General features: G+C 49.8%; 1 protein-coding gene across 1 annotated transcript; it reads left to right on the top strand.

Moving 5' to 3' along the window:
* The first annotated feature begins 1,699 nt into the window (after window positions 1-1,699).
* LOC144098045 (uncharacterized) lies at window positions 1,700-12,018 on the top strand. Its single transcript, XM_077630607.1, has 4 exons — window positions 1,700-1,949; window positions 2,931-4,629; window positions 8,455-8,833; window positions 11,465-12,018. The coding sequence occupies exons 1-4, from the start codon at window positions 1,700-1,702 to the stop codon at window positions 11,729-11,731; spliced, it is 2,595 nt and encodes an 864-aa protein (XP_077486733.1). The 3' UTR covers window positions 11,732-12,018.
* The last annotated feature ends 12,378 nt before the right edge of the window (window positions 12,019-24,396 follow it).

Raw genomic sequence — 24,396 nt, 5'->3', positions numbered from 1 at the left:
TTTACAGCAAGGTTCAGGATCAAACACCCAGCCCACCAGTAGTGACATCAAGGATGTCCCATCAACATCGACCAAAACAATTGTGCCATCTCCTGTGCAATCTTCAGAGAGCGGCACAGCACAGTTGGCAACATCTGCGGCACGCAAAACCGCGTCAGCCCCAGTACTGGGGGCACTGCCCACTTCGCGGCATGCCGCCCGTCATTCATTGGACGACACCATTCTCAGACCTAAGGAGGAAGTTGCCTTGCCGCGTGGTGCCGACATTTCCGCAAAAGACGCTTTAGAATATCTGAGAGGGGCAGATATTCTCCTAAAGCTTCTCGAGGAAGAACACGCGGCAGCTGTTAAAGCAGCACACGCTCTTCAAGTGTCAAAATCTGGTGAGTCATTGCAATTTCGGACTAGGCAATCCCCACCGATGGATGCGCTCTCTGCTGCGCCAACTTCCGAGCACATACCTTGCAGCGGCACCACTGCCTCCTCCAAATCGAACGTTTCTTTCTTGCCAGATTCGGAAGTTTCAGCGAAAGGCGTGGATGAGTCGCGCAATATTCTGATACAGCTACTCCAGGAGGAATATGCGGCAGCGGCGAAAGCAGTCCACAGCTTTAGGATATCAAAAGGTGGCGAATCGTTGCAAAATAAGGTTCAGTGCGCTGGCGTCGCTTTACCGGCACATGACCATATGAGAGGGGCGGCAGGCATAAATTCAGGAACTACCCTTGCTATGCCTGCCGAAGTAGTAGTCGAATCAGCAGAAAAAGTTATAACTGGCACTTATGAAATGCTAGGTGCAATCCTTTTTACGCCTCCCGATACAGCTGGAACACATGAAAACGACGCGGGAATAGCGACACACCAAATATTACCAGCCACGCGTCATGATTCGGCCATTAATGAGTTTACTCAAGTGGAGCAAACAGTCGGCAAGGAGGTAGGCGGAATATTAGCTGCCGCCCTTGCTATACCTTCCACTGAAATAGCGACAGAAGTTGTACGGGCGAGTGCGGTGAAAGAGAAAAATTTAGCTTCCACTCTTCCAATACCTGGCAGTGCAATAGCGACACAAGGAGACCAGGCGGGTGGAGCTGCGGCCGAAATTTTTGCACCCGCGCATGAAGCTTCGGCCACTGAACAACAGACTCTAGTTGACGAAAAGACCTGCCAGGATTACGGTGGAATGTTCTCTGCCGCCGTAGTTGCACCTGTCGGTGCCAGAGAAACACATGAAAACAAACTGCACGGCGCGGCAGGTAGAGGTTCAGCTGCCTCGCATAACAATCCGACCGCTAAAGAACCTGCAGCCGATCAAAAGAAGGACGATATAGTAGGCGGAACATTAGGTTCCGCACCCGCTGCGTCAAACACAGTACGCGAAGTGTTGGATGTCGCCCATGCTAAGACTACTGCAGTCGCTGTGCCTGAAGATCAAGAGGGCATCGTGGCGCTGCCGCTGAACGAAGGAATCCCCCCTGTTAGGAGAGGAATGTTCCCGGGCATGCACGCTCTGCGTGCCGGCGCTCCTGGACAAGAACAGCAACATAATGCTGGGGCTCCGTATCCAGGTGCAATGTTCCGTCGCACCTCGTCTCGTTTGCCAGGATTAGCTCCATCCGCCGTGGCGCCAACCGCAGCTGCGCCTTCGGCGGTAGTGTCGCTACTGAGGCCTCTTCGTATGCCAGAACCTCTTGGTTCCATGACGCCCCGGTCGGCGCCTCTGCTGGCCAAGCCCAGCCATACTGCGCCTGTCGCGGTGGTGGGCGGTCCACGCATTCCACGCACTCCCACTCTACATGTAGGCGCGGCTGTCCCTTCTACAGCTGCTCAGTACGCCGAGATCGAGTGGTCGAGAGTGGTGGTGCCTGCCCAGCCGGTTTTCGTGGCGTCTAGTAACGCGATTAGGCACTATCCTGCTGACGAGGAGCCCCTGCAGGCAGGCGGAGAAGGTTCACCGGAAAAGCTGCCTTTAAAGAAAAGTCTTTTCAGCGTCAGAGAAGCAAAGCACGAGACAATTACTGTTTTCGTAGATCAAAAAAATGCGGACAAGCTCTCAAATTCAGCCTCGCGGGTCGGGTTCAAGAGAACCAGGCCATGTGAACTGACCGAACCTGCCCTGGTGATAGCGTCTGCTGAAGGACTATCTGCGCCTAACCCGTTTCTTTCATCAGTCATTAAGAGGCTCAAGGGGAAAATAAGCGGCATGGTTAAGCCACCAAATCATGCGCCTACTCCTCACGAAGATAAACTAAGACCCCCTCTCGAGGACACATCAAAGGCCAGCCCGCCGGATGTCTCGTTAAATCCATCTCAAGAATCTGTACTGTATATTCACGCTGTCGAAATTAGGAGAGCAGCAGAGCCAGGGAATGCAGAAGGTTCAGAACGGGCAATCCCTTCTACACAGAAGTTGGGCTCGCAATGTGACAATTTAGAAGAGAAATCACTTCGCGTTCAAGAATCAACGGTGCCGCTGAATTCCGCCGCACAAGAAATTCATGATTATGCTCTGAATCCAATGAATCTTGATGGACAACCTCAACCGGCAACACCGCAGTTATCGGTGCATTCAGTCGCCTTGCCAGTGGGTGCGAGCCCTTCTAATGTCACAGGAGCTAGCACAACATCCGCAGCAAGCGACCTGGCTCAAGCTATTTCTGCGAGCTCGGATAGAGAAGTCTCGAACTGTGCCACTATACGCGATGCTCAATCAGGAGGCGTAAAGCGCGCGGCTTACTCTATTTCCGCCTCATTTGGAGCGTCTGTTCGACGGCTGTTGACCGCTCCCGTGATTTCCTCTCACAAGCAAAGCTTTTTCAGTACTGCTGCTAGTCGTTTTTGCAATCAGCCAAGGCTATTTCAAGGAGTGGAAGACCGACCGCGCAACGACGTATCAGCTAGCACTCCTGAATCTCTTCTACAACCTGCAGTCGATGAGAAAATAGGGAAAGACAAGAAGGAAGAACGATCCGAAGAACACGATCTGCCCGAAGTTGTCGCACCGGAAACGGAGGTACCTGACGAGGTACCGACGGCCCAAGCACGAGGCCTGGAAATCATGTACACCCGGGCCAGTCGCGAAGACCTCAGGGAGGTTCGGACGGCAGTGGTGCTCGGCATTGAAGACCCTCCGTGGGCATTGCTCGCGTGCACCTTAGTTCTTGTTGGGGCTACTCTGACGACCCTGTTGACCCTCATCTTCGCGTTGACGACGGTAGTGCTACCTGCAGGAACAATGAAACCTGAGCCGTCTGTTGTGCCCACGTCGGGCATCATTTACTGCTCCTCGGCGTTCTGCGACCGCGAAGCTGACTACCTTAGGTCGCTGCTGGGCGCCAGCGGAAAGGGCGCCTGTGACAACTTTTACAGCTACGTCTGTAGTGCCTGGTCCCGAGCACATCCTCTGAAAGCTTTCACAGGTGCTGGAGCCGCCGTCTCTACTGATACCATAATCCAAGACAAATTGTACGCCGAGCTAGCGTCACTGCTCAGGTCCAACAGAGCAAATGACGTTGGCATGGCAGTTGCCCTCTACAACGCCTGCGCCGACCGAAATAAGGCAGATGTTGCCGCAAATGATGTCAAGGAGCTCTTCAGGTCATGGACGATACAAATGTGGCCTCGTGACGCGAACAGCAGCATAAAGGAAGTTTGGGAGTTCGCCGGCGAGCTGTTCCGAGACCTGGGCTTGGGTGCCATCGTCGATGTAGCGGTAGGCATGACGGCGAAAGACCATAGCATAGTCATCGAAATGCGACAGCCAACGCCTGTATTTTCGTGCAATGACGCCTCGCGCTTGCCCGTTACGACGTTGTTTCGTAACGCCCTCAGTGACTTATCCTTAGAGTTCACGCACGCTCCTAGGGTGCAAATTATAGACGAGGTTATGAACGCCTTCACAATACTCGGCTCATGTCCTGTGAACCTCGCTCTATCGGGTTTCAGCGAGCTCAAGGACGCCGGGCCGCTGGCCGCCGAAGCAAAGCTGCTGGAGCTGAGCGATAACGTTAGGCAGTTCCTTGCCATTGCCTTCGAGGGTTTAACCAGCATTGGACCTGCTACTCTAATACTGCTGAAGCCAGCAAACTACGTGCGCCACTACCTCGCCGCTGCTATGCGGGAACTCCGGCCCCGCGCACTCATAAACTACATGGGCTTACTCGCTCTGGTGCACCTTTCACCATTCCTGCCAGAACGACACGTGCACCTAAGGCAGCTTTTTGTCAAGGTACTGCGAGGCCGGACGCTGCCCGATGTCTCGAATTCGTCAACGCTCTGCCTGATGGCCGTGGAACATGCTCTACCGGCATGTTTCAGCAAGCTGTCGGAATCACTGTTCAGGGCCGCGGAATACAATGTCCGCGTGCCCGAAAGGCTGTCGCAGCTGGAGGACGCATTCGCGCGCAACGTCCGCCACCTATCCTGGATGAGCGACGAGTTGGCGCTTGTTAGCCGGTACCGGCTCAAGCGCCGGCGTGCCTCCCAGTTTGGTCCCGCCGCCGGCGGAAAGGTGTCGTGCGTGCCTTCGGGAGTGTCTAGGCGCACCGACAGCCCTGTGGAGTTCTACCGTGACGTGTGCCGGGCGCAGCGGAGAGCAAGGCTGGAGCCCATCACTGCGAGTAGGTATTCGTGACTTATGTAGCGTATTTTCTTAAAGTAATCAAACATCGAAGTTTCCTTCTCAGCCTTATAGGGACGCCCTTAATGCAACTCTAAAAAGCGAAAGCTCTCTGAAGGTGAGGAAAACTGTTCTCTTCACCTTACAAGAATTTATGCCTGAATGAGCGCCCTAAGCATGCCACTACGCAGATAAGCAACAAAAACCGTTTCCTGTTTAATTTTGGTGTAAGCAAATGTGGAGAAACCACGCGAACTGACAGAACGGTATGTCAGTACTGTGTGACGGTGCAGGGCCAGTTTTTGAGATATCCATACAGCTCCTCCCTTATATGCTGTCCTGTTCGCCTGCCACTTCCGCCAGACACGTCCTTCTACACAAAAAGAATTTGCACACGACACTGTTCGCATAGTCTGCAATATTGCTCACGTCTGCACGTATTACTTTGACCTCTGATGTAGGTGCGACTAAACGCCTGAGGTCAGCTGATTATCGTGACTCTCGTCGTGAGTAAAACAACAGTTCTGGTGTCTTGCAGTGCAAAAAACAAACAGCATTCTCACAGATAAACTGAAATCTAATTAAAATGTAGCCTATCTCACAACCGTCGAGAACAAATGCAAGCATGACATGCATGCCAGGAAACGCTCGGACGATACAAATGTTTTTTTTTATTGGGTAGCATATTAAAACTGTAGTTAATAACTGCCATGTATGGCTGAACGAGCTCTCTGGTTAAAGGTTAGCAAATTGGAATTAATCGTCAATATGGCCAAGTATATAATTTTGAAACCAAAAACAAAACGAAGCTATAGATGTGAAACCAAGTATTATTTTCAGAGACATTGTTATCCAGCGTGCTGAGTCAATACGTTTGTTAGTGGCATATTTAACAAAAAGTTGTGGAATGACCGCTCTATAGGTACTACCAAAAGTTCAATAAATTTAGGTTCGTTCTCCCACTTTGGTTAAAAACTACTCTATTTTGCACTCGTGCAATCTGATCTGTAAATGCTGCCTAGTGGCCTGCGGTAGCACATCGGAGACAAATTTGAAAGCACTATTCCTATTAAAAAACAGAAATGAGGGCCATTAGTGGCAATCCTTACGTTGCGAGCGCGGTTACATAATTGTGGCAGCTTAGAGATATTTATAAACTAAACAATCTGTGTCATGCCACTCATGTTCACTGTTTCTTTTACAGAGAAACACTTTACACATCCTGCACACTAAACAGTAAACATACCGGCAAAGAAATTGGTCTGCCAGGGCGCCTAGAATAAGAACAAATTCTGGTTCTCAGATCACAGTGTACCAGGTAATCATTCTTATATATCCAAGCGCCCAAACAAAAAATGTCATCTTTAAATACATAAACGAGCACTTATATATGAGAAAAAATAATAGAAACGCTGTTTTTAGAACCAAAATAATTCAACTTTGTCGAAATTGTTCTTTGGCGCTGTCACAGATCTCCCCGGAGAACACTCGGACCGAAAGAATGGATTAGGCGACAGGTGCACCCACACAGACGCACATTTAATGCACCCTACATGGCACAAACGCTAGCATACAAAACTAACAAAACTAACACAAATACTATCAATACACACGACCCGGGAACACTGCTACTAGCGTCTACTACTAGCGTTTTACTGTTAGCGGTCGGCGTTCGTGCTCACGGTTGGTTCGGTGCGGATACGATGTTGCATGCCTCCAGTAGCCGGTGTCGAAATGGCGTTCGACGAGCTCAGGCTGGCGACGCTGGCGACGTCGCTGGCTGCGTCGTACAAGCTCCTGGTCCAAGCTCCCATGGAGGTGCTGCCGGTGTTGGCGTTGGGGGCATCACCCTGATGGGTGGCAACAGCGCTGGAGACACCCCTGGCCGTAGCAGGCGGTAGCGTTCTCCGTTGACTCCTGGGAACGGGCTCAGGAACGGCAGGCAGTCCACGTTGCGAAGCCGTAGAACGCGAGCTCACCGGAGCAGTAGCCGGCGTCGCTCTCTTCTAGCCGAAGCGTCCCTGACCCTCCGGAGCCTCCGCTTCTCTGTTCTTCCCCCCGTGCCTCGCTCTCCCTCGCGCTTTTATAGCCCTGGCATTGGTACTCGAAATCCTTGTCGTCATCCTCCTCTTCTCTTCTCCGCCAGTCATCTCTTCCCACCTCACTGAATACTTCATCTTCTTTAGTCTTCGGTTAATCCACGTCATCCTTATGGCCGTCCTCGTCGTCTTCTTCAAACCTTTTTCATTCATACATTTATTTCAGACTCCCTATTACATGTGACAGGCGCTTTATTTTTATTCCGTCTCTTAGCATGTGTTGGTAATTCACAATTCTAATATTTGTAATATTTTTATCTGCGAAATAGTACATGTTCTATAGCATACTGTATATCGCTGTGTTGCTGTGTCAAGTGCATTCGAGGCCCGGTCCGTGTAGGCTAATAATAAAAATAATAATTGGTTTATGGTGAAAGGAAATGGCGCAGTATGTCTCATATATCTTTGGACACCTGAGCCGCGCCGTAAGGGAAGATATAAAGGAAGGGGTGAAAGAAGGAAGGAAGAAAGAGGTGCCGTAGTGGAGGGCTCCGGAATAAGTTCGACCACCTGGGTATCTTTAACGTGCACTGACATCGCGCAGCACACGGGCGCCTTAGCGTTTTGCCTCCATAAAAACGCAGCCGCCGCGGTCGGGTTCGAACCCGAGAACTCCGGATCAGTAGCCGAGCGCCCTAACCACTGAGCCACCGCGACGGGTCCGTGTAGGCTATGTATGCGTTTTGCCCTCCCCTCAAGTCTTTGTTCATGCGTGTAGTAAAGATCTATCTATCTATCCAATTTAATCTAACCTATCTATCTATCTAATCTATCTAGTTTCACAAAAATATCCATTTTCACAATTTTCACAAAAATAACGCCACGTGGTGGCGGCGCTGCGATCTGGTTCGAGTACGATCGGCGAGCACGCAAATTCTCTGCCCCGCTACCAGAGTGGTTCGCCGGCATACTCAATGTTCTCGGAGGTTTGCTGGAAAAATGCATCCCAATAACCTTGTTAGAAAGATGCTGTAAAAATAACGGGATAGAAGAGCCGCTAAGAGTCACTGCGTATGTTTTCTGGTGTGATCAATACAGCGAGAGCATGGGACGGGATGTTTCCAAACTGTAGAACGCTTGAAGGACCATGACAGCGCAGTTGTTATCAGGCACACTACTTCTACTTCAGAAGTGGTGATTTTCTGGATTAGAACGACCTATGTAACATATATGGCGCTGGTTATGAATCGCTACCTTTAACACGCATGACTAATGGGCACATCACCAAGTGCGGAGACCGTTTTCCACTATTACAACTGCGGGCCTTATTAGGGCATGCGTGTCGGGTTACATGGTCATCTTTCATAGACCGAGACATGAGGGGGATTAGTACAGCAATTGCATTGAAATTCCATTTAATAGACTTTAGAACTGAGACACAGAGGCACTGATGAAGAGGCACGGCGCCACCGCGGCGGGTGGAGCTTTTCAGAGTTAACAAGCATTACGTTTCAGTGCTTCTGGAGTTACCAACAATGAACGGTAGCCGTTTACATTTGCAGCTACAAGTTGGAGCCTTCCTCCGCTAACCGCATCTTAGTGGCAATGCAGTCACTCCACATTCCAAAACAGAATTTTGCAAAAAGCATGATGGAAGCGCTCTGAGCGTGTGAAGCTCCGGCAACCATTACGCCTACCTCACGGCGCATTGCTTTCGCTGACAGCACCGTATTTCGCTCAAAGTACGATGAGCGACGTATGTATTGCCTGCGCAGGCCGATCCCTGCTCAAGGACAGCGTCGCCGACGTGCCGCCGTCTTCAGTGCGCGCCGTGTACGACCGGCTACTGCGGCGCGTCCTCGTTCCGGCGGCGCTGTTCAACATCTCCGTGCCGGGCAACAGCGCGGGCTTTTCTCTGCAGCTGGCACGCTACGCGGTGCGCTTCTACCTCGCCCTGCTCGACGCGCTCCTGCTGGAAGACTGGAACCGCGGCCGGGATGAGGCCGTCCGGCGGAAGCTGCAGGCGCTGCTGCAGTGCTTCGAGTGGGACCTGCGAGAGCTGCCCGCCACCCTCAGGGGATCAGTGGGGCTGGACCCCGCACGGTCAAGGGCCGCTCTTCTGCAGCAAACAGCCGCGCTTCAGCTCGCCTTACGGGCCTTTCAGGAGCTGTGGCAGGTGAGTCCAGCGAAGCTTTGGCTATTGCAAATTGATTTTTCAAATCGAACGTTCTGGGAGGTAAGTGCCATGGTTCTATAAGCAAGTGATCACCCTGGTCCCGACAGCCCTGCTCTCTGTGCCAATCTAGGGCGCTGCCTTTTCTTCTGCCGGTTCTCTTCGATCCCATTGTTCACTCTGCTCCTCAAATGGCTAGATGTCGGCCGCACAGCTAGAAGGCCAGTTCCTCTGGGTTAACCAGGCATCTACCCCGTGCCAACTTTGAGCTGTTTGATATGTTTCCCTCTCATATAAATCAGTGTCGTGAGACGTAATTGGTTAGGCACAAAATAACAAAGTCCTTGTTTGTACTGAGCAGCGTCTTCTCTTTTGACTGTTTGCCTGTGCTCTGCGTATTATCCCTTGCTTTGCTGTTCCGCATGTTCTTGTCGCAAGTTAATACACGACCAAGCAAGCCCGAAATGAACGTGTAGAAAAGCGTGGATCCATGTTTTCGCAAGAGGTAATTATGCTGGGCGACATGCGTTTCACACCGAAAATCGCATCGCAAGCGATGCTGATCAACATCGGACAGAGCATACCGTAATAGCTGAGAAGCATATCTTCCAAGGTTTAAAGGTAAGAGACAATGCCGTTCAGACATACACATTATATAGCCGACAAGCATGGGCGTAGCGTATGGCATCAAGTCCGACAAGTCGACAAACGAATGCCATTGGGTTTATTTAGTTATCCTTTAAAGGCAAATTCTGTTTTAAACCATCTGTGTTTAAAACACTAAACGTGTAATCTTTCGTCAGACTGTGTATAGATCTTCAGGAGAATCTATCCATAGATACGGTGTTTCAGTGTATGGTTCTTGTGCCCATTGTAAGATCAAGACTGTAGTTTCCTGCCCAAATCTCCACTAATATATATTGTATGGCACTGCTCACGATAAGTCCGACCACAACCCCACAATTCTTAAAGCAGGAGTTATTCCTCTGCATGACTCGTACGTGCAAGTAGTAGTTTTTAGAAATTGCTTTTCAGTACAGTTTAAACAGCCAGATAAAAAACCAGAGCCGCTTAGGCACATAGCGCGTTATAAAGTTCCTAGGGTTTATACCAACTATGGTAAAAGGACGCGACAGTTCTATATAGCCTAATATTTTAACAAACTACCTGCAAAGGTGTTGGGTTGTGATTCTATGCGGGCTTTAAATGTGGACTGCAAGCGTGGATTCAAAGGTGCAATGAAAGAAAATACTGAGTTGCTTTGTAATTTGTATCTTGTTATTGAAATTTGTGCTAAGTTTATTGACTGCAGATTTCCTTCACTTTACTTAATTATCCATAAGTAATTCAATGACTGAACTATATGCAATATATCGCCTTTCTTTTATTGTTATCTTTTCTTCTTTTTGCAGTAAATGACGGTTGTGCACAGCGTTTTGTATTGACCCGCGCATTGTTGTGACTGCCGTGTCCCGCCCACAAGCGCTTGCGCTTTGCGAGCACGTACTGCATGTATATACCGTAATAAAATGTGTGTGTGTGTGTGTGTGTGTGTGTGTGTGTGTGTGTGTGTGTGTGTGTGTGTGTGTGTGTGTGTGTGTGTGTGTGTGTGTGTGTGTGTGTGTGTGTGTGTGTGTGTGTGTGTGTGTGTGTGTGTGTGTGTGCGTGCGTGCGTGCGTGCGTGCGTGCGTGCGTGCGTGCGTGCGTGCGTGCGTGTGTGTGTGTGTGTGTGTGTGTGTGTGTGTGTGTGTGTGTGTGTGTGTGTGTGTGTGTGTGTGTGTGTGTGTGTGTGTGTGTGTGTGTGTGTGTGTGTGTGTGTGTGTGTGTGTGTGTGTGTGTGTGTGTGTGTGTGTGTGTGTGTGTGTGTGTGTGTGTGTGTGTGTGTGTGTGTGTGTGTGTGTGTGTGTGTGTGTGTGTGTGTGTGTGTGTGTGTGTGTGTGTGTGTGTGTGTGTTGCTCGCAGTGACGCCTCCAGACTACGGTTCTTCAAGCTCTAATGCCATGCATCCCCTTATAATCGTGCTTAAGTGCAACTGACACCTCTCGCTCTTAGACGCACCTTTTAGAGAGTCTCCTAATTTCCTGTTTACGACCGCAGCAATGTCCTAGTTGTTTGAGCATCCACGTCGCATGCGGTAGATGCGGAGTTCGATCCCCTGTGCCGCCTGGTACCCACCCGCACTGTCACCTTTGCAGCTTCATTATTTTCTCGGGCTGCTGCCGGCTGGAACGAGCTATGCAAAGACATTGCTGTCATCATGTCCTCATATGCATTCGCCGAAAATGTTGCAAATCACGTTTCTTTGTATTAACACTTCGTCATCCCAATGTTTGTTCCCATCCCGTATGTAACACCCGTCGCCGGGTCTTTACATAAATAAAATGAAACGAAACGAAACCGGTGATACAATTGGTACAAGGTTTCCCCTACCTGGTGCTGCTTCTTTAGGGTGAAATGTTTGGGAAATACTTGCTTGAACCTACCTTGAGTAGAAGAAAACAACCTTTTGCTCTGGCCTTCTTTGGCCACAGATGCCCTTACGCCATGAAAATTCATCATTAATTTACTCTTTACGCATTTGTCGCGAAACGGTGACCGGTTCGAGAGTGGAAATCGCTTTTCGTCTGTTTCCAGGTTCGCCGAGCGTGGAACGCCGACTTGCGGTACCGTCGGCTGCCGTCGCTGTCCGCCGAAGCGCTCTTCTTCGTCTACTACGCCCTGGACCACTGCGAGACCAGCGACCCGGTCTACAAGGGTGACCAACGGCTGCCAGTCGAACTCCGCGTCAACCTACCGCTGCGCCACCTGGCGCAGTTCGCGCCGCTCTTCAATTGCTCGGCAGATGCCGTCATGGGTCGCCCCGGGCGCTCATGCGCCGTCGTTACACCCGACACGTGGTAGCTGCAAGCGCCTGCGGACGCCTAGCGGCCGTCGCTGGCTGTCTTCAATCTTTCGGGTCCCTTGCATGACTAAATAGCACCCTCTGCCAGAAGATTTTGCGCACAAACCTATCAAGCCGCTCTCAATCCACAAGTGCTCCGCAGGGAGCTCTGCCAGCGCACGTCTGCACGTCTGCACCCCGATGCGTTGGACCTTTATTTTACGTCGTTTAAGTGAACAATGCTGTGGTGACTGATCTTGTTCCGAACTTCGAGTGATTAATAGGACGTAGAAGTGCTTCGGTTAATATGTTCTGACTCGTAAATTAAAGTGCGGCGTAGATACCCTTTGCTCGAAAAATACTTGAATGAACCAAGACCTCACAGCGGCTGCAAGTGGCAGGTAGCGTTGTCTGTTATTGATGATGCAAAATCCGGGCACCAGACGTAGACATAGCGAGTGCACAGGCGGGATAAGAGCCTGCGTTCGTCCTTTGTGGCAGTCTCGCGCATTCGCGCTGCATTTCCATCACGCCCTGTGCCATTTTCGGGGCATTCCCGCGTAATGACCGTATTTGCGCAACTGATGACTTGCAGCCAGAAGCTTGCGCTGTTCTTTTCTGCCGGGCGTACAAATGACCGCCACTTACAGGCACCATCGCCATTGGCATTGTGCATTCTATGCCATTGCTCGCTGAGGCCATCGGTGCCCATTTTGCGCGCTGGTCGTCGCACCCCCCGCCCCCCCCCCCAACCCTGAAGCAAAAGCTGTTTGTTTCGAACATCTCAGGGCTTCCAGAAGCTCCTGACAAGTGTGCGCGGGATGCATGCGACATATTTCGCCAGTATCTTCGTTTGGTACGACAAGCCTTCATTTTGTAATGCTTGCTAGGCATTTAGCGAGTGCATATATGAGCCACAACAAGGTTCCTGGTAATGAAAGCGTCTAATACTTTCACCTGGCCTGCCTGTACTCGCCTATCGTGAAAAGAACTTCAAGGATAACGAATTCAGGGCAATTTGGTGACGACGCATCGGTTTGTGCGAAGGAAAATAATGGGGGTCGCGTTAAGCAGGGAAGAAAACAGAGAAAGATGATGGGGGACAAAGGCAGGGGGTTAGGTGTATCCTGTCTGAAATCAAAACAAATTGGCCACACATGACACGTAATGCTGAACAAATACAATTGATAATCCCTCAGAGTGAGTGGATTACCAGAAGAGGCAAAACGTGGAGCGAAGCGGCAGGGTCAGTCGGGCGGATGCGATAAGCGTTTTTATGGGGGTAGGCTAGTGCAGAAAATTAGGTGAGCGGATAATTTGTTCGTCGGGATAAGGTGGCTGCGGCTGGCACAGGACAGGGTTAATTGGGGATATGTTGGAGAGGCCTTTGTCCTACGGTGGGCGTAGTAAGTCTGATGATGATGACGGTTGTGATGAGGACGCGTGACTGCTGCCGACACACACCCTATGGTTATTCTTACGCAAGAGGAGAGTCTGTACTGCAGTGAGCGTGGCTGGCCTTACGATGACGACACTTCAACTAAGTGCATCCTAACTTTTATCATCGCGGCAATATGTACCGCATGCTAGGCTGTCGGCTATACCAGTCAAAGGCATCGCTGGCCGCAAAGCGAAAGAATTAATCGTGAAACTTTAACAAAAGACATTGAAGTAATATTCAAATAAAGCGCATTCATATATTCTACGGATGCGGAGGGCTCCTGTGTTATTCTGAGATGTGTCGCTGAAGCAACTTTTCCTGCATCTTGCAGATAATGACACAGTTCGTCGTCTTGCAGTCAAGATTTCTGAAAAGAATGTCCTAATGGTGTAGTGATGGCTGTCCAGCAAGTAGGAAGACAGCGAAACGCTTCCAAGCAAAACTGTTTGTTGGGCTAACGTGCGACCATGCACAAAGAAACAAATCGGAGGCTGTGATTGCAACAAGCGTTTCCGGCGGCGGTCGCCGAAGAACAGAATTATCGCTGCTCTCGACCGCGCTCAATTTATAGCTGCAAAGAACCTTCCAGATAAGGCGTCTGTGACAGTCTTAAGCAGTGTAAAAGCCCTTTCGCGTGGCTGCGACTATTCGAAGTAAACCTGGTTGCTTCTCTCGTCAGAAAGTGATATCACCTGCTGGAGACACTGACCAACAAAAACAGTAAAAACCTTCGCGACGATATCATCATCGCTTTTTCTGGCATGACTTTGGCGACCTTGGCGCATCCCCCATTTTTCTTCCAGCAGTACTTAGAGCCCTGTGTACGTGACCGATCACTCAGAGCCCCATTTCTCCTATAAGAATTTCAAGGTGGGCTAGTCGGTCCGACATTGCTTTGAGTGGTGGACAGCGCGAAAACACGAGGCGCTCGTTTTGCGTTGTCTACTTTTGTCGTTTTGTTTTTCGCGTGGTTCACCTCCCAAAGCAATCCTATTTAACAGCACTTCTTTTTTGTACTTAATGACTAAACTTCTTAGGCCGCTTCTTAGACTGACTTCTTAGGCCGCGCGTAACACCGAGGTGTTCCACACCGGCTACAGAGGTGGATGTTCGCCACATGCTGCGGACTTTTGAAGGGACAAGAGCATGAAAGACACGGATTTCCCATCAAGTCTATAGGACTGACGGCGGCAAGGCGGGAGGATCTCTCAAAGTGGCCAGCCGAAAACAATAAGAGCAGGAGCCTTCTCCAGTTCCTGCACGAAAATACCTTACATGATTTTCTATAGTATACAGCGAACCTTGAATATATCTTTATGGCAAGAGCGTAAAATATAAAAATTTTCTTTCACAGCACCCACAAAACTCAATAGCTTGCTCCTCTTGTCAATGCTCTTTCATTCACGTAAATGTCCGTACATACATCCTAGTAGAGTCCAACACAATTTTTACCTTCATTCAGTCCTCTGGTCATTATTTTACTTCTATTTCCGTTTCTGAGACTGCACTGGAGCCTGGGACCACATCTTCTCTGGTTTTCATCCGTGTCAAGCGGAATAATGAAAGCGCGCTGCAGATTTCCGCAGGGGATCCCACATTGTGGGGACTCGCCCCGCCGTCGCCTTTTTCTTTGCTTTCCCACGATGCGCCTTGTAGCAGGAGCCTCGCCTCGAGGAGGGGCGCGCCCCGTGACTATCCTGGTTTGTTACCTTAACTAACAAGGGAGGGCGCTGGTGCCGCAGACGGCGTGAATGCTGCGTACGGGCGCGGGAGACAGCATCATCATCGGTTGGGACGTTTCCCGCGTGCGGAGCCCAACTTGGGGCTGGCTCTTGGAACATTGGACGACTGCCTGTTCGGTTAGTGCTAGGCATAGCGTGAATTTTGATTGTTAGAACCTTCGGCATGCTTTCTTGAGTGCGAGGTGTATTGCGCTGTAGCATGTTTGAATTTGTCGACATGATCAGCACATATTTCTTCAAGTTTTCCCTGGAGTATCTTCAACGCGAGAACCACTTGGTCCGCGTCGCGGAGTTGCCGAGCCCGAAGCGAGTGAGTATGGAAGCCGCGTGGGCGGTCGAGTTTTCTGTGCATATTTTGCTCTGCTGTCTCTGTTACGACTCTGGGATTCGCGGCTCCCGGAGCCGGGTGGCCTGGGGCCACGGGTGCCGGTATGAGGTCGCTGGTATTGCAGCTTGGCACCGAGTGCGCCGACACAGTCGGATACGGTGGGCGCCGACCACTCAGAACCTGCTTCGTGCAGTGAGTGGGGAAGTACCACCCCACAGGGCTGAGGTCTCCTCGCGGCTCCGCGCCCGTAACCCGTTTCGTGTCTGTTTTGTTCACAGTCGTTTTCAGAATGGTAGTTAGGCCTAAGGCTATTCAGAGCTGCCTGCACCACATCGGAAGGAATACGGTCACCGGACCGTGGTGTTGGGAGGGGCGCACTTCGCTGCCCACTCTTTTTTCTAACCTCGCACGAACCGAGCAGTCTCATTCAACTCAAGACAGGGCTTTGTTCACTCGAACTTTGTGTTTGCACAGCCGCCTGACACGTTTTGCTAGCGAGCTAAGCATTGTGCAACGGGGCCCTTGCGGACGGCGTTTCCCCTCCCGTGACCTACATTAAAGGCACACTGAGAGCGCTTCGGCAATCTTGCAGATCCAGTGGGCCACCCAGGCTTGCTGTCCTGTGCATCGTCTCGCTGCCGCCTGCTGCGACGGAGCGGCCTGTATCCTGTTCGCCGCATTCATACAGGGCAGCTGTAACGAGACCAGTAAGCAGTCACCTCCGGCTGCTTTTGCCCTGGCGACTACTGCAGAATCCTGGCCTGCAGTTTTCAACCAGGCTTCTCTTCGCGGGCCTGCGGACACGTAATTCACGGGCCATGCGAGTCGTCCCAGCGCAGACCTTCACGCCGCCTTCGGAACACCGCGGAAGTCTGCGTGGAGGCTGTCGACGTGACCTCCGCTGCACAACCTGCCTCAAGTGCGCGAAGACCACGATAATCCTCCATAGCATGTACTTTCAGGCGTGTGGGTCTATTTAAGATCTGTGGAATGTGGGACTCGCCCCGGCGTCCCCTTTTTGTTTGCTTTAGCGCTATGCACCCTGCAGCAGCAGCCTTGAGGAGGGGTGCGCCACGTGACTGTCCTAGTTAGTTACCTTAACAAACAAGGGACGGCACCGGCTTCGCAGACAGGCGTGATTGCTGCGCGCGCGCGAGGGGAGAGCATCATCCTCTGCTGCAGAGACGCTTGCTGCGTGCGGACGTGTCGGCGGAGCGCTCCGCTCTCCGCCAGCAGGGTGAAGCCTCGTGGGGAGGAATGTTCTCCCGCATCTCGTCCCGTCCGCCTTCGGTGTTTCCCCTTGCCCTAGCGGGGGCGAACATTCGCTCGTATCCTTGCTGGTGAGTCGAACGTCCTCGATTCCTTGCCGTGTTTCGTGCTAGCTGGCGTTATTGTTGTTGCAGCAATAAATGCCTGTTGTGTCCGCCAGAGTGTCGTTCCTTTTTCCCCTCAGAGCAAGGCCCGCCGTTGTCGGCGTGCTCCCGGTAGCGTACGCGGTCAAGGGGTGGGGTCCGGGCGGCTTTAACTTTGTCAGCCGCGACTGGGTGGGGAAAACGTAATTATCCCCCCCACTAAGACCCCACAGATGGAAAAGCACTCATTTCGACCTTGATAACTTTCACTGTACTTGCACATGCCGCCGGTGGGATCCAAGCCCACGACTTCCGAATTTGGCGTCGGGTGCTCTACCAACTGCGCTACGGTGACGTTTATGCAATCTTCCGCTTACGGGGATACTTATGTGTAGTGTAAGCAAACCTTTAAAGAACCTTGGGCAAAAGCTTCTTAAGGCTTTTTGCTTGCCCCCTCCCCTCCTCAACATCACACCTTTCCAGTGGACATTGATGCTAAAAATAAATTTGACTTTCACTTTGGAGTGCTCTACTATGGCGTTCCTGAAAACCTTAGTCGCTTTGTGATGTTAAAAGAAACCAACCCAAGCCAGCCCTGAAAGAACACACGCATTTCACTCAGATCGGGCTGCTGAGATGAGCGGCCACTCGGTTGTACGCGAAACCAACGACGTGATGCAGTGAGTGGAGTGCGCTTTCCTGCAATGTCGCCGCGGCGCGCTCGAGGATACAAAGAATGGGGTGCACTTCACAGCAAACAGCAGGCTGTTCTCTTGCGCTGTAGCAGACGACAAGCCCCGCTTCCAAGCACCTGTTAGCCTGCGCCTCTTCGCTTTGATGCGCGGGCGTTCTGCACAGCGCGGTCACGCTGAGATGTGTTCGCACTTCGAGTAGACGGCCCTATTCATGCTCATAGCGGGCTGTCTTTAAATCTACGCGCCATCGAAAGCTCAAGCCATCATCACTCCCTTTATACCTGCAGCTCATGGCCGTCATGATCACTGTAAGGCAGACAGACCACACATCCTATACTCATGTAATAAATACAAGCCGTTGAACAGTCTGCAGCTCTCTACCCAATCGCAGTGGGAGGCCGCGCTGCTCAGCTCAGACCCGGAGGTTCAATTCCGAGTCACGTAGCGGGCCGAAGAGGTCGCCGAACGACATCGTCGGTCGGCCACCTGGCGTCCGGCCTCAAAGAGGAGCCCACCGCGGGGAGGGGAACGTCACCACAACCCGCGCTTAAGACCTCTTCTTTAATAATGTTTACCTCCTCCTCCTCCTTCCAGTGGGCGTATCAACAGCATCGTTCTGCGGCTGATTAATGCCATGTGCTTTTCATGCAGGTCAGTAATGGCACTATAGTGTTTGCTAAAAAATCTAGCAATGCCTGCCTTCTGCTGTTCCCACGCCTACGAGCGCTACTAGGTTTGCTTTTGGAATCACTTGATGTGTGTGGTGAGCTGCTCTTGCAGTCAAAAGACGTAGAGCTTAACCATATGGCCCTGGTTCTGGCGGTTCTGGTCTGCTATGAGCTCTAAATGCAATGAAACAGATGAAGTGGTACATAAAAAGCTCAATGATATGTATTTTTAATACAAAACGTTAACTCACACACCGCTAGAATGTAAACGAAGCAGTCTTATTTAATTACTTCCATTACTGAAATAAAAGGAAGTCAAGAAACTATGAAGATGAGCATCTCTGATATTGATGCGAGGCTGTCAGCCGTTGAAACTAAAACGTCTGCCACTGACGTGGCTCAACAAAAGGCGCTGACCCTGCGTGAACTCGCTGATAACCTGGTTTGTGAAAATGCCACATTACGGCATCGTCAATCTTGCGTGAAAGCTAAGTGGAAACATGGGACGAAATGGAAGGAAAGTTGATAAACATGATTTGTAGCTGCTTTAGCCTGGCGCTTACGAAGAATGCGTTTGGGAATGCTCGTAGGATTCATGCATTCTCAGACGAGAAATGCCGTCCAGATATTGTGAAGTTTCTTTCCTTTAGCACGAGGCAGCACATTTTGTCCTTCAGCCAATCTCAAAGAAAAAAAGGTGTCATCGTAAGTGAAGATTACTTGTTAAAAACACGCCAAGCCGGAAGAAAGTTATTTCAATTGGCAAAGGATTAGGACTATTTTACCAGCTTAGGTACAACAAACTGTATCTTAACGGTGAATGCTACAGTTATAGCCCTGATCGCTACTGTGCTTTCGTGGAAAGTAGTATTCGGGGACCTACACAGTCTCATGATAGTGACTGCGTTCCCTTAAGTTCTGATTCGCTCAGCACGCTCATCCTTTGGCTCCTTTAGCGGTCCACAATCAGCAGTCAAGTCACGATACCTCACGCATCCTACGTCGTAGGGATGCGCGGGGGGCAGTTGCCGCACACAGTAAACTCGCTTTCTGTTCTGTGTACCAACATAAGATCCCTAACGCGATGAACTTGATTCTATCATTGATTCATGCGATGCTGATGTTGCTTTATTAACTGAAAGGTGACTTTCTTCCCGAATTGCGAACAAGAAACTGTTTGATTGTAATTGTAAATTTTGTTGCATCGCCTATTAATTTTTCAAGCATCCTGGAACTAGTTTGGGTGGAACTTTGTGCTCGTTTCAAGAGAATTGTTATGGGCCTGTATTACCTTCCCCCGTCTTCGAGCCACACTTTCGTTGACGAATTGATTGATGTCCTTAACACAATCACTCTACGTTTCCCTAGCATGCCTGTTCTCTCAGCTTGTAACTTAAGCTACCCTAGTACCGTGTCGACCAATAGAACGCCTTATCTCAGCCAGCCTTTTTGAATGAGTGTAAGAAGTTTTTGGTGACGTGTCACCAGAGTCACCGCTAGTCACCGCTAGTCTCTAAATTTTACTCGTACTGCTTCATCCACATCTATTGTTTTAGACCTTGTTTTAACTAACGTACCGCATCTTATCTCTTCGGTCTCGCTTCTGGCTGGCCTCAGTGATCATTCTTCGCTGCATTTTGATGTAGAAATTCTTGCTCCTACCCACCTAAATCAGTTTAAGCAGACAAGGTAATGGAAAGAGGTGCTCGTTATCACGTGCATGATGGTGAATGTTGGTTTCCGTCATGTAAATCAGATAAAGCGCATTACAGATTGTGAATGGGCTGACTTTAACGTCATTAACCTCCAACTAGCTCTATTTCTGAGCGACTACTTACCGGAGTTTTCACTGCGTTCTGACGACACGAATTGAGAATTGTTGTAAGATACCTTTGAACGTCTCACTAACACTTTTGCGCCGCTTAGATCCTTGAAATGTGACAGGGAATCACCTTTGTTTAATAATCTGTTAAAAAGACTATCCAATAAGAAGAAGCGTTGGTTTCGCCCTGAAAAGTTGTCGAATTCTAATCAATGATGGGAGTCCTACATTCTCGCGGAAGCAGAGTAAAAAGCTGCGTTAATACACGCCAAGGACTCATTCTTTAACCGCACATTTCCTGCTATGCAATCAATAATCCTAAACAATTTTGGAACGTAGTCAACAAGAAATACATCTCCACAGTTCTGCTTACATCTTCTCCTGGTGCTCCGTTTCCACCTAACTAATGTGCTTCTATTCTTAACAATGTGTTTATGACTGCTTTTTCTAGAAATGCTTTATTTGACAATCGTGAGTGCCCTACTTTTGATGTTCTCCCCATTGATCCAGTTCTGTTCGAGCTGTCAGGCATTCTTAGCATTATAGAAAATCTGAAGGTTTCCTCTTCCGGCGGTGTTGACAGCAAAAATTCTAAAGTCTTTATTGCTTGATAAAATTCTAAATTCTTCATCGCTTTATAATATACTCATCATCATCATGATCAATCTACGCTCACTACAGGGCAAAGACATCTCCCATGTCACTCCAATTAAGCCTGCCCTTTGCCAGTTGCGCCCACCCTACGCCAGCAAGCTTCTTAATCTCATCCGCCCATCTAACTTTCTGCCGCCCCCTGCTGCGCTTGCCTTCTCTTGGAATCCACTCCGTTACCCCTATGGACCAGCGGTTATCTTTCATTCGCATTACATGCTCTGCCCAAGCCCATTTCTTCCTCTTGATTTCTACTATTATGTCATTAACCCACGTCTGTTCCCTCACCCACTTTGCCCGCTTCTGATCTCTTAACATTACACCTATTATTTTTCTTTCCATGGCTCGCTGCGTTGTCCTTAACTTAAGCTTAACCCATTTCATTTGTCTCCACGTTTCTGCCCCGTAGGTGAGTACCGGTAAAGTGCAGCTATTGTGCACTATTCTCTTGAGGGAAATTGATAAACTGCCATTCATGATCCTGGAGAACCTGCCATATGCGCTCCACCCCATTCTTATCCTGGTTATTTCCCTCTCATGATCCGGATCAGCTGTCACTCCCTGCCCTAAGGGGACGTATTCCTTTATCACTCCCGGCACCTCGCTGCCAATCGTGAGCTGCTGTCCCCTTGCAAGATTGTTGAACATTATTCTAATTTTCTGCATGTTAATTTTTAGACCCACCTTTCTGCTCGGCCTATCTAACCGATTGATCATGATTTGCAATTTGCCTCCTGACTGACTCAACAAGGCAATCCCATCAGCGAATGGCAGATTATTCCGCTATTCTCCATTTACTCATATCCCCAACTGTTCCCAATTCAGGTCTCGAATAGCTCCTGTAAACAGGCTACGCTCGAAATTAGGATATACTGCTTCTGCCTACAGCCGTCGCAATTATTTACGTTAGATTTCACAGCGCCAGCAGCGCCATGCGCCATCTTGCGTTGTTCCCACGTGTTCGTTCCCGTGAGCCTGTGGCGGGCTGTTTTGTTTTCCCGCCTTCGGTAGCATGGTGCTGTGCGCGCCAACGTGTTTCTCTGGGCTTGTTGGGTAATGTCTTCTGATGTAATGTGAATAAGCGTCGCGTGTTTCGTGTGGATAGGCAATTGCAGAAGCTTATGTGTCCACTTATTTCTGCCTGCGTGCTGAATCGGGTACTCCGTAACTGTGAGCCGATATAGTAGCTTCTTGCGTATGCTATTCTTTGTTTGTCCAGAAAATTCGCTGTCCTGACTTTGGAACGCGGAAAGCACTGTCGAATTTATTCCCCGTGCATGCTCGTGCCGGTTAGTGATTTTTGAACGGCACCGTGATTCTTCAGAAGGTAAGTGACATGCATGTTCAAGAACATGTTTTTTTTTTAACGCTGGCTTACTTACTGTAGTAGTGGTTGCTCGCTATTGGAACAAAGGAGATGTTTTCTCCGTGCTGGGTGCCGACATGTCATATTTTTACACTGGATGCATTCTGAAAAATTACTATATTACTTACTTCTTGCTGGACGCACTTGAGGAAAAATTGCTATTGCATCCAGAGTGCGTAAGAGCTCGCAAAATGCTGCTATTGTGCTATTGCAGCTGCTAAGAGAAACGTTTCATCATTCCTTCTCGTGGGGTCCCAACTGTTAGCCATTCGACACCACGTTGCGTCTTCATTGGTTTCATTTTGTAAGCCCTACCAGCAGTTCGCCAGTTTCAGGAGACTGAGGTTAGACGCGCAGCTCGAAATAGAATCGCCGACTAGCCACGTTTCTCGGAGCTGGGCGTACTAGTTTCAGGCTACTCTTCCGACCCTCTCTAGTGTTACGCGGTAGAGCTTCGGACTCCAGAGAACTCTTCATACTTGGTCGCGTCACTAGAAATTGACTTTATATTTCGCATTTCTCGTTGCGCTCACAAAAACCTCGTCACTGCCCTGCTGCTGCACCAGAAGTCTTTCAGCGGCGTCAGCTGTTGCTTGCACTCACAGAATTCTTCCTCTGCACCTGCGTAATGCTTTTGCACTTGATCTCCGTTTTGGCCTAAGCCACGCGAGCCCGAACAAAGCTCAGTTCTCGAGGCACCTGCTGTTTTCTTTCCCGTCTATGCGCTGTTTTCAGAATGATCATACTATATGCAGACGGGTTTGTCTTTTTTTTATTTTCAGCTTCTTCATTCTCTCTGTGTAATACGACTGGGCGCCAACCAATCAAATCAAATCAAACCAGTTTGGAGGCGCCTCGCTGGCGGAAAATCAGGCACAGAGAAAGAACCATGCTCGCACTAGCAGTGTTGCCATTTTAGGGGATTTCTCGCTAAACTTAGCGAGTTTCAGGTTGTATACGAGATTTTTGGTTAACCTGAAGGAAAATGTGTATTCTGTCATAAGCCTTCTTTAAAAAAGTGGCTCGCGGCTTATGCACGGGAAGGGAAGTGAATAGTGAACTCCATTAGCAGCCTACCGTAGTATCCGCAGTCATCGCCCACCACCCCGCCGTCTGAAATTCATAGAAAGAGTGGGGTGGGCCATTTCTTGGGGACCAAACCAAAACAGATTGAAAAAAGCTGGAAACTATGAATTTTTTTTTGTTTGCATCGAGCGTGGCTTGACAAGAAATACATTCAATTTTAATCCCGGGATGTTCTCTTGCTCTAAAGACTCACAAAATAATGTTTTACTCCCCGCGAAAATCACTGCTTGCGTCGCGCGAGGGCAGCACCAGAAGAGCACAATTTGAAGCCGTGACTGCAATCAGCCTGTGCCCACAAGCGAACGCAGTACGAAAACAAAACAAAAGGAAAAACATCCAAAAAAGGTTTAAAGAAAAAAGAATGAGCAATTGGGCAAAATCTGAGGGAGATAGACACCTTAGCTACAAGCTAGCGAAGTGACGAGCGCGTTGAGGTTCGCAGAATAATAAACACAGAATAAATGATCCTGCTGCCATGATGACCTCCACTTTCTTCTTGACAGTTTAGGTGTTCCTCACTGCGTATAAGAAGGCAGCAATACCACCAGCAGCGACAGAGACAGTGGGAATGCGGACCACAAAACTCCAGCTGAAATAGACCCTTTTCGAAAGTAAGGTTCACCTTTTGGACACAACTGCATCTAGGTCCTGCGCCATTATGCAGGGGTCGTCCGGCAATCGAATTGCGACGCCTGTATCGGCGCTGCCTGTTACGGCACAAAGAGATGGTGACCTACTGTTTCGTATCGGGCGCAAACAGGCTTCCTTGAGCTTGCGAGCAAAAAAAAATGCTTACCTTCATCATCTTGATCTCCTTCTGCACGACCATCTTTTAACCATGGGATGGCGAAAATTCAGGAGGGTGCGTAAACAAAATATTTTCTTTCTGTCTCTTCTCATTTTTTTTGTTTGGCGGGGACGTTCGGGAGGGTATTTTTCGCAAGTTTGCGGGGCCATGCATTACGCTTTCTATGGGTGGGCGATGACTCGGTGGTTTTCACATAACCTATATTTTGTCCAAAAGCGCGGGGGGGGGGGGGGGGGGGGCGATGGCTCGGGATACTACGATACTCGTCGCCCGCGATGTAGTCGAGTTGGCGTGGGCAGTTGCATGATATGCCTGGAGGAAGAAGCCGCGGGCAAAATCCTATCTGGTTACTCTGCGCGCCTGGTTGCTGAAGGGCATCAAATCGCACCCGTGGCCCCATGCATCGAAGGTGCAAGGCACGGTGAAAGGCGACGCTCCGGTGCCTCGGCTACTCTACATACCTCGCTTCGCAGCTTCGTAAAAGCGATTGACTGACTTCCTCAGTAATTCTTGTTCGGGCTGGGCAATTTGTTTTCTTCTTGTTGCCCACTCTGGCAGCAGAGGTGGCAACATTGGCTGGCAGCAAGGAAGCGTGCAAACAGTTGGCGCTGGAACGGCGGGCCAATCTGCACGCGCAAAAATGCCACTAGTGGAATGATGCGTGCTGTAGTCTGAATTGAATTGTACTTTAGAGTAAGCATGGAACGAAATTCACTTGTTACAAGC

Source organism: Amblyomma americanum, chromosome 7, assembly GCF_052857255.1.
Source record: "Amblyomma americanum isolate KBUSLIRL-KWMA chromosome 7, ASM5285725v1, whole genome shotgun sequence".
Classification (NCBI taxonomy): domain Eukaryota; kingdom Metazoa; phylum Arthropoda; class Arachnida; order Ixodida; family Ixodidae; genus Amblyomma; species Amblyomma americanum.
Note: the sequence above shows the minus strand (reverse complement) of the source record. Positions and strands in the feature narration are given on the sequence as shown.

Coding starts and splice junctions, on each gene's coding strand:
- LOC144098045 (XM_077630607.1), top strand. CDS start 1,700: ATGACGCCCCGGTCGGCGCCTCTGCTGGCCAAGCCCAGCCATACTGCG. Junction 4,630..8,454: donor ATCACTGCGAGTAGGTATTC/GTGACTTATGTA, acceptor GCTCAAGGACAG/CGTCGCCGACGTGCCGCCGT. Junction 8,834..11,464: donor CCTTTCAGGAGCTGTGGCAG/GTGAGTCCAGCG, acceptor GTCTGTTTCCAG/GTTCGCCGAGCGTGGAACGC.